At 54.5% G+C, this 15,137-nt stretch overlaps 2 protein-coding genes across 7 annotated transcripts in view; one reads left to right on the forward strand and one right to left on the reverse strand.

The window, feature by feature from the left end:
* Positions 1–15,137, reverse strand: part of NEK4 (NIMA related kinase 4) — a 64,057-nt gene that overhangs the window by 46,360 nt on the left and 2,560 nt on the right. For 3 of the 5 annotated variants that reach the window (XM_021068940.1, XM_021068931.1, XM_021068942.1), the window contains exon 2: positions 2,123–2,219. The exons of 1 other annotated variant lie outside the window; for it this stretch is intronic. The gene's annotated coding sequence lies outside the window, so the exon portion shown is untranslated. Of the gene's footprint in view, positions 1–2,122; positions 5,214–15,137 lie in introns of those variants that run through there. One more of the 5 variants, XM_021068943.1, reaches the window with a different exon arrangement.
* ITIH1 (inter-alpha-trypsin inhibitor heavy chain 1) lies at positions 1,004–15,047 on the forward strand. Of its 2 annotated transcripts, XR_002337495.1 has the most exons (22): positions 1,004–1,147; positions 1,672–1,838; positions 2,226–2,330; positions 2,685–2,847; positions 3,383–3,496; positions 5,358–5,483; positions 5,568–5,684; positions 6,068–6,236; positions 6,325–6,450; positions 7,539–7,720; positions 7,976–8,161; positions 9,494–9,630; positions 10,216–10,370; positions 10,451–10,465; positions 10,868–10,888; positions 11,349–11,429; positions 11,539–11,652; positions 12,680–12,881; positions 13,733–13,905; positions 14,252–14,325; positions 14,502–14,613; positions 14,770–15,047. XR_002337495.1 is itself a non-coding variant. In NM_213924.2 (21 exons), exons 1-21 carry the CDS (start codon positions 1,034–1,036, stop codon positions 14,897–14,899), a joined length of 2,709 nt encoding a protein of 902 aa, NP_999089.2. In that variant the 5' UTR covers positions 1,008–1,033; the 3' UTR covers positions 14,900–15,047. The 2 variants fall into 2 exon arrangements, 1 of the variants encoding a protein (NP_999089.2); NM_213924.2 differs by lacking the exon at positions 14,252–14,325 and having other exon boundaries at positions 1,008–1,147.

Consider the following 15,137-nt stretch of genomic DNA (forward strand, 5'->3'; position numbering starts at 1 on the left):
AAGCAAACAAGATCAAAGAAGCCTCTGGGCCCCCTGGCCATATCAGGGTCATGGCCACCAGTGCATCCCAACCAGGGCCATAGAGTGGATTGACCAAGGGTGGTGTCTGCCCAGTGTGCTGTGGCTTGTTGGGGACAGGGAGGGTTTAATGCATAAAACTTGAGAAATTGCAGGTACAAAATGGGTCTCTGAGAACTTTGACTGCTTCTTCTGTCCTCCTAACAAAGCAGAGGACATTTCTGTAATTAAGTGATAGACTTGGGCTTTGGGGTCTAAAAGATTTGGGTTTCAACACCTGCTCTTTCACTTGCTGTGGGACCAGTGTTCCAGGAACACCATGAGGATAAAATTAGATCATAAAGGGCTTAGAGCAATGCATGGCTCATATTGTGCCCTCCATCATGAAAGCATGGCCTTCAGCCTTATCTCCACTGTACCTGCCAAGCATCCCTACCCAGGAGGAACAATGAAGCTTACTTCTGCTCTTCTTTCCAAATCTGGCTGTCCTAAAGTATGTGCCACCCATTACGTATCCCCAGAACTGTTCAGACTCTCTCTGGCAGAACTATTAGAGTTGGTGCCAGAAACGAGGATATGGGCAGACACTCTCTAAGCCAGCATATCTGCTTCCCTGGACAACGTGTGACTTTCTGAAAAGTCTGTTGATGCTTAAAGAATTTGGGGAGAGGAACATCTAACGAAGTTGAGAAATTCTTATTAAACTGTGGCTTCTTGACACATGCCACAGTATCACTGTGTTGCCTCAGTGCCACAGACCCAGGATTAAATGGCCACCTGGGTCTTCACAATTCATGCCAGCTGAGTGCAGTTCTATTTCGAGGGGCACACTCTGAGTCTGGTCAGGAGTTTACACTGTTGGGAATCCCCCCAAGGAGAAAGCTATTACTGTCAAATTTTATCCCCCAAATGTAATATTTGCCTTTGCCTTGTCTAATGTTTAATCCATGTTTGTCCAGCATTTTATTGATTAATGGTCTGAGTGAAGTGATAAGGCAGCAAGAGGCTTGAGTCCATGGACGGCACCATGGGGCTGCAGGGGCTGCTCTGCCTGTGCCTGGCGTCCCACCTCGCCCTGCAGGCCATGCCCACTCAAGGTTCACCCACAGACAGTACCAAAGGCAACAAGGTATGTGAGTAAATCCCTGGGCCAGAAACAGGCAGCTGAGCCCAGATGGGGCCTCAGGGACCGGGGCTAAACTCACACGCCTCTACCTCCTCTGAATGGAGAGGTGACCTCCCAGCAGCATGGGGAAGGTGAGGTCGAGGGGTAGAGGACATAGGCCACATCCTGCTCCCATCCCTTAACAGGTAGGACCTGTTCCCCTGAGCGTTTGCACTCATACTTGCCCCTCCCGGTTTTGCTTTACAGAAGCAACAGGCTATGGACACAGTGAGTGAGAGTCTTGGCAAAAGGGTCTGTGGTGGGGCCCTTATTCCAGCCTGTTCTCCCTGTGCTTCAGGGCGTGCCCTGGGCAGACAGACGACAGACGCCTGTCTCCTGCAGATGGAGGCTTCCCCGCCTCCACCTCATGCCCCACAGCATGGTCTCAGGCATAGAGAGCGGCCCCTGTGTCTGAGATGGGTGCCGAGGCCTCTCATGGCTCAGAGGCTCCATCCCAGGCCACCTCTCTCACGTCTGTCTCACTTTAGGCCGTCAATGGTGTGGTCATTCGGAGTTTGAAAGTCAACTGCAAGGTCACCTCTCGCTTCGCCCACTACGTCGTCACCAGCCAAGTGGTCAACAACGCCAACAAAGCCAAGGAAGTGGCCTTCGATGTGGAAATCCCCAAGACAGCCTTCATCAGCGACTTTGCCATGTATGTGCTCTGATGGCTTTGCCAGTCCCAGCCCGCAGCCACAGCTCAGAGTGGTCAGAAAGCCCAGCCCATCCCCTCATCCCCAGGGGCCACAGACCACCCCAGACTGTGAGGCACGAAAAAGCCCTTTAGGTCTGCTCTGGGCTCCCATCTTGGAGAGCAAACTAGAGCCTCTGACAGGATATCTTCAGCCTAGGGCCCGAGGAGCAAAAGCAGGCATCCAAGGCTTCTTGTGGGACCCTGTGGCCATGGATGCCCACCTCCCTGTCGGGGGATGCACTCACCTAGACAGGGCCTCTTCAGGACCTGGGCTGGCGTCACCTCTAATAGGAAGGGTCTGCATGGCTGGGGAGGGGCACCTCCCTGAAGGCTTCTTCCTCCCTGTAGCACAGCAGATGAAAACACATTTGTGGGGGACATAAAGGACAAAGTGACTGCATGGAAGCAGTACCGGAAAGCAGCCATTTCAGGAGAGAATTCTGGCCTCGTCAGGTGAGTTCTGGACGCTGCAGTTTTGGTCCCTGGTATGCCCTCCCTGCCAGGTTGGATCTGAGCGCTGCAACTCCAGGCTGGGGGAAGGGAGCAAACTCCCCAAAGCCACTGCTGGCACAGCCCCCCTGGACAAGGCTGGTGTTGACCTGCCTGTCTCCCACACGAGCCTCTGGAGAAACGGGGCCCTGGCCACATAATCCTGATCAGCCAGCTAAGACAAGAGCGAGGGTCAAGGCAATCTGAGAGCAGCACTTAAATAAGAGAGTTTGATTTTGAGGGCCATGCTTTAGGTGACAAGGACCCTCCTGTCACTTACCACTTGTCTGTTTATTGTTGCCCCGGTGGTATGTCCAGGGCCTCAGGGAGAACAATGGAGCAATTTACCATCCACGTCACCATTGGTCCTCGGAGCAAGGCCACATTCCAGCTAACCTACGAGGAGGTGCTGAGGCGCAAGCTTACGCAGTATGACATTGTCATCAAGGTCAAACCCAAGCAGCTGGTGCAGCATTTTGAGGTAGATCACAGGCGACCACATGTGGGGCAAGGTCTCTGGAGCTGGGCTCCTGCCGCTCCCTTACTGTGGCCTGGCGCCCACCTTGTGCCTATGCTGTCCCAGGCCTGAGCACACGGAGAGGGCACTGCTCCTCAGGGTGGGCTCTGATGGCTCCTCATGGGTAGGGAGTTCCCTGAACTTTCCAACCTCCTCCTCTCGGAGCCTTGGCTTGCTCATCTGTTTAATGGGGGTTTTGCGTGTCTCGGGACTGCTGTAAGGATCATACGAGATATTGAATGTCAGGGAGTTTGTAAGCCAGAAAGTCCTGGGCAGCCTGAGGCACTAGGATTGTCATGGCACTTCGGTGGTAGCCAAATGGACGCGTGCAGACATGCACCCGTTCATTTGGCCAGTATTTTTGGAGCCAGGCCCTTTGCGGAGGGTTGGGTGGGCACTACACATAAGAGGTGACCAGGATTCACGCTGGCTCTCAGCTGAGACTTGATGATGGCTTCCAAATGGGCGCCTTGGCGCAGGAATTGCTTCAATGCCACAGATCGACGTGGACATCTTTGAGCCCCAGGGGATCAGCAAGCTGGATGCCCAGGCCTCCTTCCTTTCCAAGGAAGCAGCAGCCCAACTCATCAAGAAGTCCTTCTCAGGGAAAAAGGTGTGTGGGATGGCTGGGGTGGTGATGGGCCCTCAGAGACTTCTCAGCTTGGCCCAACCAGGCAGGGGCTGCAGGCTGCCCTAGAGGTGAGAGATAGGGGACCTTGGCGCTCAGATTCTCAAAGCCACATGGCAAGAGCCTGTGCTGAGGCTGGGGAAGTATCCAACTGGCTGCCCAGACTGGGGTGAGTTGCTGACTTGCTTAAGCCTCAGTTTCCTCTTGGCCTCTCTCACACCCATGGGAATGCATTCAAGGAAATATAGGGCACACACGCAAACCTGAGGTGCTGTTACAGTCAGGATTCCAAGCTTGGAAAGGTCTCTGGCCTACACCCAGTCACTTGCCATGTGGCTCTTTCCACCCATCTGCAGGAATCCCAGAAGCCCCCTGCTCATACCTGCCCTAGGTCCTCGAGGAGTGTGGCATCTGAGTGGATAATACCCAGCTAGTGCTCTGCTTCCTAACTTGCCTTCCACTACAGCCAGAAGCAAACCATTTATTCCCCTCCTACCTTGGTAGTGATTCCATAACAATTCACTCAGAAGAAATATTTCTTCCAGTTTTGGAGGGGTCCCTTTGAAAAAAATATGATACCTCAGAGTGTTAGCAAACATGCTTGCATTCAATAGGAGACCAAGCAGATTGGTGTCTTCCTAATAATTTATTTGATTTGATTTGCTTTTTAGGACCACACCCATGGCATATGGAGGTTCCCAGCCTAGGGGTCTAATCAGACCTGTAGCCACAGGCCTACACCAGAGTCACAGCAATGTCAGATCCAAGCCGCACCTGCAACCTACACCACAGCTCATGGCAACACCAGATCTTTAACCCACTGAGTGAGGCCAGGGATCAAACCAACATCCTCATGGATAGTTGGGTTCATTACCACTGAGCCATGATGGGAACTCCCTTTTTAAAAGTTTTTTAATGAGCATATTTTATTTTATTTTTTTGGTCATTCCCATGGCATGTGGAAGTTCCCAGGACAGGGATCAAACCCCTGCCACAACAGAGACCCAAGCCACAGCAGTGGCAATGCTAGAGCCTTAACCTGAGGATCCACCAGGGAACTCCCTGTTTTACTTTTATAACAAACAAACAAAAAGTAAAAAGAAAAATATATTTAAAGAAAGTGTGGGAATTTTCTTGTGGCGCAGTGGGTTAAGAATCCAGCGTTGTCACTGCAGCAACTTGGGTCGCTGCTATGGGATGCGCTCTTTGGATCCCTAGCCTAGGAACTTTTACATGCCATGGATGGAGCCAAAAATAAAAAAGACATGTATCCAGTACAAACCACCCCTCATTTCCCTGAGCACCAGCACCAAATCCAACCAGACCGCAGTTCCCACTCTGGGCCCTTCCTTCCAGCCCTCTGCTCTTTGTCTATCCAGGTAAATTCCAGTTTCCTGCACACTGCTGTAGATTTCCTTTTTTCACCGGACAGCCTCAGTTGACCAATGTCCTTCTTACTCTCATGCTGCTATTACTTTGTTTTTACTGTATACCCAAAGTGGTGATACTTACTGTAGAAAATCCCAATGATTCAGAAGCATATGAGCAAAGAAACAGGTCTTCCCTCCTACCAGCCACAGGTGTGTACTCTCAGCAGCAGGGCCAAGGGGCCCACCAGACTCATTCCTGTACCGAGGCACCACAGACACACTCATGCATGCATCTTAAGACCTTGTTGCTGTAAACCTGTAGGAGTCCCCTGGTGGTTTTAGTTGCTAAAGGATCTGAAGTTGCTCTGCTGTAGCACGGGTTCAATTTCTGGCTTGGGAATTTCCCCACACTGTGGGCACGCCCCCCGCAAATGTCACTGCAGACCAGTAATGTTCCTCACCCTCGATGGTTCCAGGGTCATGTGCTTTTCCGCCCCACGGTGGGCCAGCAACAATCCTGCTCCACATGCTCTACGACTCTGCTGAACGGGGACTTCAAGGTGACCTACGATGTCAATCGGGAGAAGCTCTGTGACCTCCTGGTGAGCCTGAGGCTTCTGGCCCAAGGTGCAGGGGTGCGCAGGGGTGCTTGTGAGAGAGGCCTTACCTGTTCCTTTGTGTTTCAGGTCGCCAACAACTACTTTGCCCACTTCTTTGCCCCCCAAAACCTGACAAAACTGAATAAGAACGTGGTTTTTGTGATTGACATTAGTTCCTCCATGGAAGGCCAGAAAGTGAAGCAGGTGAATGGCAGCGCTAAAGAGTTAGCCCAGAAGAAATTTCTTGATCCCCATTATTCGCCCCACACTGGTTTTGCCTCTAGAGTCTGGGTTTGGGACTTCTCCTCTTGGCCAGAGGCTGGATAATTTAATAGGAAATCCCATTGGTAAGAGGCTCTGGAATCAGCCACTTCCTCACCGGGCAACCATAGGCAAAAATGGGAGTAGTGACAGTGCCCACGGGGTCCTCCTCTCCTGGCACCACCTGGATGTCCTGTCCAGTCCCTCATCCTTGCTTGTCCGCTGTGTACCTCTCCCCTCTATGGATATCTGCAGTGCATATCTGGAGGTGATGAAAAGCACTATCCTGGGGCCCTGCCCCTCCGCTGACTGTCCTGTCCTTACAGACCAAAGAGGCGCTTTTAAAAATCCTGAGTGATTTGAAGCCAGGGGACTACTTCGACCTGGTCCTGTTTGGGTCTGCAGTGCAGTCCTGGAGGGGCTCATTGGTGCAGGCATCCACCGCCAACCTGGACGCAGCTCGGAGTTATGTGCGGCAATTCTCCCTGGCTGGCTGTAAGGGCAGGGGTCTGGGGCCACCTCGATGTTGCCTCTGTCCCCTCAGGTTGAGGACATACACTGATCTCCTTTCTCTTCTGTGCAGCGACAAACCTGAATGGAGGTTTGCTCCGAGGAATTGAGATCTTGAACAAAGCTCAGGGCAGCCTCCCAGAATTCAGCAACCGTGCCTCAATTCTCATCATGTTGACAGATGGCGAGCCCACGGAGGGTAAGCGCCCGAAGGGCTACCTTGGGAGGTGGTGATCTCTTCATTATCAAAGGCATTCAAGCTGAACTTGGAAATTCAACCACTGAGGATGTTGTCAGGGGGCAGAAAGGCTCAGGGCAAAGCCAAAGACTGGTCGGAAAGCAGAGTTCATACCAGAAAGTCTGCAGAAGCTTCAAGGTGTTCTTCCGTCCCAAGTTGGGAAACCGGGGAGGTTTCTGTATGACACAAGGCTGCATAGGGCCCAGGAAAATAGGCAGGACTCCTAAGTCTCTACGCTTAAGGAGCCCAGGGTCCACTTCAGGAGGCAGATATAGGAGCAGATTCTCTGTTGAGGGCCTTGAAAGAACAGGGTGTCAGTAGGCTGAAGGACCACAGATAAGGGGCGCCTGGTTCAGACGGGTCCCAGAAGGCCTACTGGAAGAGGTGACCTCTGAGCTCTATCTGGAAGGAGGAAACAGGAAGCAGGAAGGGATCCTTGGCAGAAGTGGCAGCTTGAGCAAAAAAAGCAGTTTGTGCATGGAGTTTCTGCTGTGACACAGTGGGTTAAGAATCTGACTACAGCAACCCAGGTCCCTGCAAGTATGTGTTGGCTCTCTGGCCTGGCATGGTGGGTTAGAGAATCTGGCATTGCCGCAGCTGTGGTGTAGGTCACAGCTATGGCTTGGATTCAGTCCTTGGCCGAGGAATTTCCATATGCCATGGGTGTGGGCATTAAAAAAAAAAAAAAAAAAAAAAAAAGTTTGTGCACCAGCAGGGCCTGCCCAGGAACTGCAGGCATATGCAGAGTAAGTGAAACAGGGTGGAAAGGTTAGCAGGACTTCACAGGCCATGGCGAGGAGCCTTGGAAGGATTTAGAAGCAAAATCAGATCTGCTCATGTTGGATCCATATAGATGGGCAAAATCTGAGAGAAACTCCGTGAGCACCTCTGCAGTCACCCAGGTGAGCCAGCCAGAGCCATTGCCTCAGGTGCCAGTGCGGACTTTGAGCTGGGAGGCTTGTCCCCTAGGGAGTGTGCCCCAAAGCCCCCTCGTGCCCCCCCATGACTCTGAGCCAGTATCTTGTCCCTGCCTGGGTGTGTGGCTGCAGGGGTGACGGATCGTTCCCAAATTCTCAAGAACGTCCGAGATGCCATCAGGGGCAGGTTCCCACTCTACAACTTGGGCTTCGGCCATGATGTGGATTGGAACTTCCTGGAGGTTATGGCCCTGGAGAACAACGGACGTGCCCAGAGAATCTACGAGGACCATGATGCTGCTCAGCAGCTGCAGGTCTCCCTCTTCTCTGCCCCCCAGTGGCCTGCCATGGGGAATACGGTCTTGGCAGCCATGCACCCATCAGCCGAGAAAAGCAGATAAAGCCCTGGTATGGGGTTCTAATTAGCTATGTAACCTCGAGGCAGCTCCTTAACCTCTGAGCCTGTAACCCCTAATAAGTGGGGATCCCGACACCTTACTTTGTGAGTGGGTTTCCTGCTGGATGCTGGTAACCCACCAGCTCTGAGGCTGCACCCCTTACCCCTGCAGGGCTTCTACGACCAGGTCGCCAACCCCCTCCTGAAGGATGTGGAGTTGCAGTACCCCGCGGATGCCGTCCTGGCTCTTACCCAGCATCGCCACAAACAGTACTACGAAGGCTCGGAGATCACAGTAGCGGGGCGGATCGCTGACAACAAACTGAGCAGCTTCAAAGCGGACGTGCAGGCCTCTGGGGTAAATAGAGGGCTGGGTAGCTCCGAAAGGCTCCAAATCCACACTGCCTTCCACCCTTGTGTCCCTAAGATTATCCCCAGAGTAGTGCCCTCAGCCCACCATGCCGCCCACACCCCAGGGCTGCTGAACATTCCTCAAATATATGCATCCTGAGGGGCAGGCGGGGGGGCCAACGTGGCCTTGATCATTTGAGGCCCCTTGGCCCAAACTGGACCACATGTTCTTCCTTACATCATTCCTCCCAAAACATGGGAGCGAGAGGCCAGCCTCTTCCTTCTCAACTGACAACTATTTCCTGAGTACCCATGAGGCAGGGAGCTTGGTACCATGGTGCCAGGCATGTGTATGTGTGTGTGTGTGTGTGTGTGCGCGCGTGCGCGCGCGCCCACCGAGGGATTATGGGTGTGTGAGACCTGGATCCACCCTATGGTATATGGACTCTAGCCCTGCAGTGTGGTTGAGGGTTTAGAATTCAGGTTTTTGTTTTTGCTTTTTTTTTTTCTCTTTTCTAGGGCCACACCCGTGGCATATGGAGGTTCCCAGGCTAGGGGTCTAGTTGGAGCTGTAGCCACCGGCCTACACAGCAGCCACAGCAATGCCGGATCTGAGCCGAGTCTGCGACCTACACCACAGCTCACAGCAACACCGGATCTTCAACCCACTGAGCGAGGCCAGGGATTGAACCGGCAACCTCATGGTTCCTAGCTGGATTCGTTTCCACTGTGCCACGACGGGAACTCCAGAACTGAGGTTTTGAGTGAGGAAAGCAGAGCTGGACCCTGGCTCTACCCTGATCAGCTGGGTGACACTGATCCATTGGGTCCAGATCTCTGGGCCTTCCTATACCATGGAAGTAATGCTGCACTGGAGAACTGCATGAAGTGAATGAAATAATCCCAGTAATCCTGGTGCATGGGAGGCCCTTGGGAAGTGGCACCGCACTACTGTAGCTGAGAAGAAAAGGCATACTTGTGTGCTGTGGCAAGTGAGCGGTGCCAGGGGACCTGGCCAGTGTTTGGAGGAGTGGGGCGTGGTGGAAACAGTTACATAGTGGATTGCCAGGTGCTTTCCTGCATCCCCCAGAGAGAGTAATTTCATGAGGGCAGGGCCTGATTCTCCATCCTTGGGGTCCACAGGGCCTAGGCCAACTGGGCTCACAGAGGGTGCTTAACAGCTTTTGTGGAAGAACCTAAGAGGATGAAGAAGAGCAGGCTCAGGAAAGGCAGGGGCGGGAGGGATGCCGAGAACAGAGCTGTGGAGACCAGACAACCATGTGGTCCCTCAGAGCCCTTCATGGCATATAACCTCTCTCCCTCCTGCCTCCCTCTGGAGGACCAAGGATTCAAGACAACCTGTCTGGTGGATGAGGAAGAGATGAAGAAACTGCTCCAAGAGAGGGGCCACATGCTGGAGAACTATGTCGAACGCCTGTGGGCCTACCTCACCATCCAGGAGCTGCTGGCCAAGAGGTATGAGCCCAGTGGCTGCAAATGGCTTGGGGGGGCGACCGCCTCAACGCACCTCCCCCTCCCCCTCACCCCCGGGCCTTTGGACTGAGAAAGGGCGGTTCTAGGCCTTTGAGGTTGCAAGGAGGTCAGATTTACTGTCCTCCAACTTTGCTGGCTGAGTTAATATCAACCAGGCAGTCAATAGTGCGGACAGGGCCCCCTGGGGGCATAGCTTGCTCTTTGTCCCCACTGAGCTGCTGTGTGGGAGGTTGCCCTTTCCTGTAGGGCTGTTGTGTCCAGATACACTCTTTTAATTCTCACAACATGCCAAGTAGAGGCTCGAGAGCTTCGGCCACTAGCCAGAATCTCAACGCTGTTAAAGCTCCGTGTATTTCTGAGGCACATCCCCCAGTCCTGCCCAGTCTCCAGGTTTTCTCTGGAGGAGGCCTTTAAATCGCGAGGTCCTTGAAGATAGCCCCTGAATGGGCGCACTGCAGGGGCTGAGGATGTGTTTGTTGAATGAGTGAACAAAGGAAGGAAAGAAGGACGGAGCGCAAGTCCACTGTTGTCCAAGCTGTGGGCTTAGGGCTGGTATCTGTCTTTCAGGATGAAGCTGGAGGGGGCGGAGAAGGCCAGTGTTTCGGCCAAGGCCCTGCAGATGTCACTGGACTATCAGTTCGTGACCCCGCTGACCTCCATGACCATCAGGGGCATGGCGGACAAGGACGGGCTGGAGCCGGTCATCGACAAGCCTCTGGAGGGTATGGGCTGGCAGAAGGGAGGCTTCTGAGGGCCGAATGCTTGCTGGGTTTTAATTCTCTTTCCTTTCTCTCCTTTCCAGATTCTCAGCCCTTGGGTGAGTTTTTAAATCATGTTGATTTTCCTGAGGGGCTCCAGGTAGCTGGGCAAGTGGCATGTGCTCCAGCTGCCAAGCGGGCAGCTTCCCACCCCTACATCTCCTCTGTTCCGCCCCTTCATCATTTCTTCCTTCCCTGACATGTCCTTCCCCACTTTGCCACCAACTAGTTGCTGCCTCCAGCGTGCCTGGGAAGCCAGCACACAGCCTGAACTCCCCATTTCCCGCCCCCATCAGGGCCCGATGTGTGGGCATCCATCTGCAAGAAGGGCTGGGACCCCCAGCAGGAGGTCTGGCCCAGGCCTGATTGGCCTCTGGGCCCAGGCTCACTTGGGGAATAAGGTGCATGCTTTTCATGTGGGGTGGGAAGGTGACACTGCCATCTGTCATTGTCCTCTACAGAGATGCTGGGACCCAGAAGGAGTAAGTGTCAGCCACCCTGATGACGCACGTCTCTACTCTCTACTCCACACATGGCCACGCCTCAGGCTGTGCATTCAGTCCTGAGCAAAGCCCCATCATCATCCATCTGCCTGATGAGGAAATGACAGCCCAAGGCTTTCTTCCTCTGCTCCAGTGTTCCTCACTGCCTCTCACTGGGAATCCTCAGAATGCTCCCGCGTGACCTGGGCCTGGCCTCCCCATCCTTATGCCACCAGCCCCATAGGTTCCCATGGAAGGAGACTGAGATGGGGCCAGGCCCCTGTGCTGGGCCAAACTTCCATTCCCACATTCTGAGAGGCATCAGTGCTCTGTATCTACTCCTGCCCCTGAGGCCTCTGGCCAGTCCACCCAGGTGGGAGGGACTTTGGAAAAGGAGCTAGCAGCTCTAGGGAAGGCCTGGCTGCCTCCCTTGTCAATGCCATTCACTCTTGCCGGTCAGAGTTCGTGCTATCCGCCTCACAGCCTTCTCCGACACACCCCAGCTCCAGCATCCAGAAGCTGCCAGACCGAGTGACTGGCGGTGAGTCCTTGGGAAGCTCTGAGGGACACCCCTGCCTGGTTGAACCCTTGCCCCGGGTGGCCCCATCTGCCTGATGCACAGTCTAATGGACTCCATGCGGTGCCCCCAGTGGACACTGACCCCCACTTCATCATCCGCGTGCCCCAGAAAGAGGACACCCTGTGCTTCAATATCAACGAGGAGCCTGGTGTGGTTCTGAGCCTGGTGCAGGATCCTGACACAGGTACAAGTTTACACCATGCCTTCTTCCGGACAGGGTAGGGGCTGGGCTCCACCGCCCTGGACATTCAGCCACGAACAGGACAGTGGCTGTGGCCTCCATGCCCCACACCCATGTACCGGCCACCTGGCTGGGCTCAACCTGTCTCCTTCACTGCCCTAGCCACCTGCCTGGGCCCTATACATCCTACTTCATGGGCCTGTGACCTGTACACGTGCTTGGAAAGATCCCATGCTTGGTTTAATGCTCTGTTGTTGTGTCTTGAAATTCTTAACATTTTCTAAATGAGGGGCCCCTTGTTTTAATTTTGTACCAAGTCCTGCAAATTATGCAGCAGTCCTGGCCCTGGCCTTGCCCTCCTCATGGCTGTGGGGGCCCTGGGATCCACCTCCCCAGCAGGGCTCTTGTGGTGGGAACCATGATTTCTCCATGTCTCGGCCACTCCCTCCTCCCGCCCCCAGGTCCAGTCAGGCCTTCTCCTAATGTTTACAAGAATACTTCCTAAGGGCTGAGGGCACAGTGAACCAAGACAAAATTCCAGTTGTCATGGAGTTTGGGGGAGGGAGATAAACAGATGAACAAATTCTTAGCCTGACAATTTCAGAGCAAGAGACATGCTGTGTTGGGATAGTGAAGACAGAGGAAGGGCATTTGGGCTGCTCAGGTCAGAGGTGGGCCTGTGTGGGAGAAGCCCCACAAACTCACCTGCAGCACCTCCTGTGACCTGCCCCCATGTCAGGGCCTGGGGCACCAGAGGAATGGTGGGCCCAAGGCCTGAACTCAGGGAGGCAAGACCTCCTGCAGGGCCCAGAATCGAGGGCTAAGTATGAGAGTTAGTGTGGCGGGAGGGGAGGGAGGCCCTGCTGAATGCCCCCTTGGGTGGTGAGACCTTCCGAGACCAAAGAGGGAGGGCACGGGGAGAGAGTGAGGCATCTCTCAAGAAGGAGGCTGGGCAGGGGCAGGGACCGGCTGGCGAAGCTCTGGTGAGAGCCGGCCTCCCTGAACTGGATGGCCCCTCACCCCACTGCAGGCTTCTCAGTGAATGGGCAGCTCATCGGCAACGAGGCCAGGAGCCCGGGGAAGCATGAGGGCACCTACTTCGGGCGGCTGGGGATCGCGAACCCCGCAACAGGCTTTCAGCTGGAAGTGACTCCACAGAACATTACGCTGAACCCTGGCTCTGGTGGGCCTGTGTTCTCCTGGAGGGACCAGGCTTCACTGCGGCAGGACGAGTAACCTGGCTGGGGTTGGGGCCTGGGAGGGGAGGTGGGGGTGGATGCGCTGAGGACCAAGGCACCAAGGCTGCTGCCTGAGCCTGCTGGGCCCTAGTCCCCTGAGGTGTGTGAGTGACTGATGTCCGTGTGGCCTCCGTGTGAGCTGTGCAGACAGGCCAGGCCTGTGGACCATTTCCTTTGCTTCCTGGACAGGTGCTCCTGGCCCGGCTACCTGCGCTTCCATGCTGGCCACCTGGTCTCCTCCAAACCAAGCCAACTTATCCTCCCAGGCTCAGTGCAAGGGCCACCTCTTCTCTGAAGCCATCCTAGCCATCTCTTCCTCTGCTGAATTCCAGCGATCTCTAGGCTTCTCTTTCAGCACTTGTCTTATATGCCTTGTTTTGTGTTTGTTCCTTCCTCCACTAATTCATGCATTCATTCAGCAAACTCTGCTGAGCACCAGAGCCCAATGCTGGGCAGCAAGGCTATAGGAAGAGGTGGGCAAAGGCCGGTATGGAGGACCCAGATGAGGAGTGGGAGTCAAAGGACACAGCCCCAGACAAGCTGGAGTCCAAGTCCTGGCTCTACAGCTTATCAGCTCTGTGACCTTGAACAAGTGAATTAACCTCTCTGAGCCTCAGCCCTCACAGGATCAGAGTGGGAACTGAATGATGCAGTGTGCACAGAGGGTTTAGCACAGGGCCTAGCACATTGTAAGGGTCTTGTACACAAGAGCTGCACATGGAAAGGGGTGTGGAGCAGGTTACATCTCAGCATCTGGGAAGAGAGCTGGGTCCCAAGGACAAGGGCAGCTGAATGCGGAGGGTGCAGTGCAGCTGCACCTTCCCTCATGGCATCCGGCCCCACAGGGTGGTGGTGACCATCAACAGGAAGAGGAACCTGGTGGTGTCCGTGGAGGACGGGGGCACCTTCGAGGTGGTCCTGCACCGGGTGTGGAAGGGGAGTGCCATCCACCAGGACTTCCTGGGCTTTTACGTGCTGGATAGTCACCGGATGTCAGCACGGACACATGGACTGCTGGGTATGGCTGGCTTGGCGGGCAGAGACATGGGGTGGAGCTGAAGCTGCTGGATACACTGGTTTTGCAATGGGGCACCAGGACAAGCCCGCCTCCAGTGCAGCCCCTAAGGCTCAGAGCTCCAAAGAGGGCTTGTCCCTCGAAAAGGCTGCAGTCAAACCAAAGTGAAACTAACGCTTCAGTGAGCCTGGGAGCCAGTGGGGAGAGGTCTGATTGGCGAACAGAAAGGTCCGGTGGACTCCCAGGGACCTCCTGGGACTGATGGTTACTGGCCACACTGTCTCTCCTTGTGGCCTTCCTGCAGACCCTGCTTTCTGTGACCCCCAACCCCTCAACCCTTTCTCCTCAGCCAGAGGCCTTCGGAATTGGTGCAAAAAGACAGGAATTATAACCACCTAGCAATATATCTGCTTCTCATAGCAGGTAAACTAAAGGTGGCTTTTGATGCCAAAATTTATCAGAGACAGCCAAGCCCTTTAAAAAAAAAAAACCCCTAAAAACTGTTCAAACAACTCTCTCAGCCTCCAGGGAACACCTGCTGGGTACAAGGCAGGAGCAGGTCCCCAGTGGTAACCGCTGCCTCCCATGTGCCTTTCCAGGACAATTCTTCCACCCCTTTGATTATAAAGTGTCTGACCTCCACCCAGGCTCTGACCCCACAAAGACAGACGCCACAATGGTGGTGAAGAACCGCCAGCTGACAGTCACCAGGTGGGTGGGCTGCTCCCCCCAGCATCTTTGCCCTTGGCATTCCCCATCGTTGGTGCAGGCTTTCCTCTGGGAGTGACATGGGTGGGGTGGGCTTCCTGGGGAGGTGTACTCCTGCTGGGTACAAAAGGTGACCCCAACTGGTTTGTCTCTCCTCAGGGGCTTGCAAAAAGACTACAGCAAGGATCCCCGGCACGGGGCCAAGGTGACCTGCTGGTTCATCCACAATAATGGAGATGGGCTGATTGATGGCGTTCACACTGACTATATCGTCCCCGACATCTTCTGAGCCTCCAGCCAGCGCTCCTGTCCTTCCATGGGGCCATGACAGAGAAGGAGGACAGCATCCTGACCTGCTGCTCAAGCGACACCTCCCTGTCCAAGCTGGTCCCCTACGTCAAAGCACTCGTGACTTCATTAAAGAGAGGCTATGTTCAGCCCAGGCTGGCTGCTTTGGGGGAAGGAGGATGGCGGGGGCGGGGGGAACCCTGACCCTCAAAAGGGCTCAGGAGTTAGTAGACTTGGAG

The sequence above is a fragment of the Sus scrofa genome, chromosome 13, assembly GCF_000003025.6.
Source record: "Sus scrofa isolate TJ Tabasco breed Duroc chromosome 13, Sscrofa11.1, whole genome shotgun sequence".
NCBI classification, from domain to species: domain Eukaryota; kingdom Metazoa; phylum Chordata; class Mammalia; order Artiodactyla; family Suidae; genus Sus; species Sus scrofa.

Excerpts from the sequence above, each read along its gene's own strand:
- ITIH1 (NM_213924.2), top strand. The coding sequence starts at position 1,034 with ATGGACGGCACCATGGGGCTGCAGGGGCTGCTCTGCCTGTGCCTGGCG. Across the intron at positions 1,839-2,225 it reads TTCATCAGCGACTTTGCCAT|CACAGCAGATGAAAACACAT; the intron begins GTATGTGCTCTG and ends TCCTCCCTGTAG. Across the intron at positions 11,430-11,538 it reads GCCAGACCGAGTGACTGGCG|TGGACACTGACCCCCACTTC; the intron begins GTGAGTCCTTGG and ends CGGTGCCCCCAG.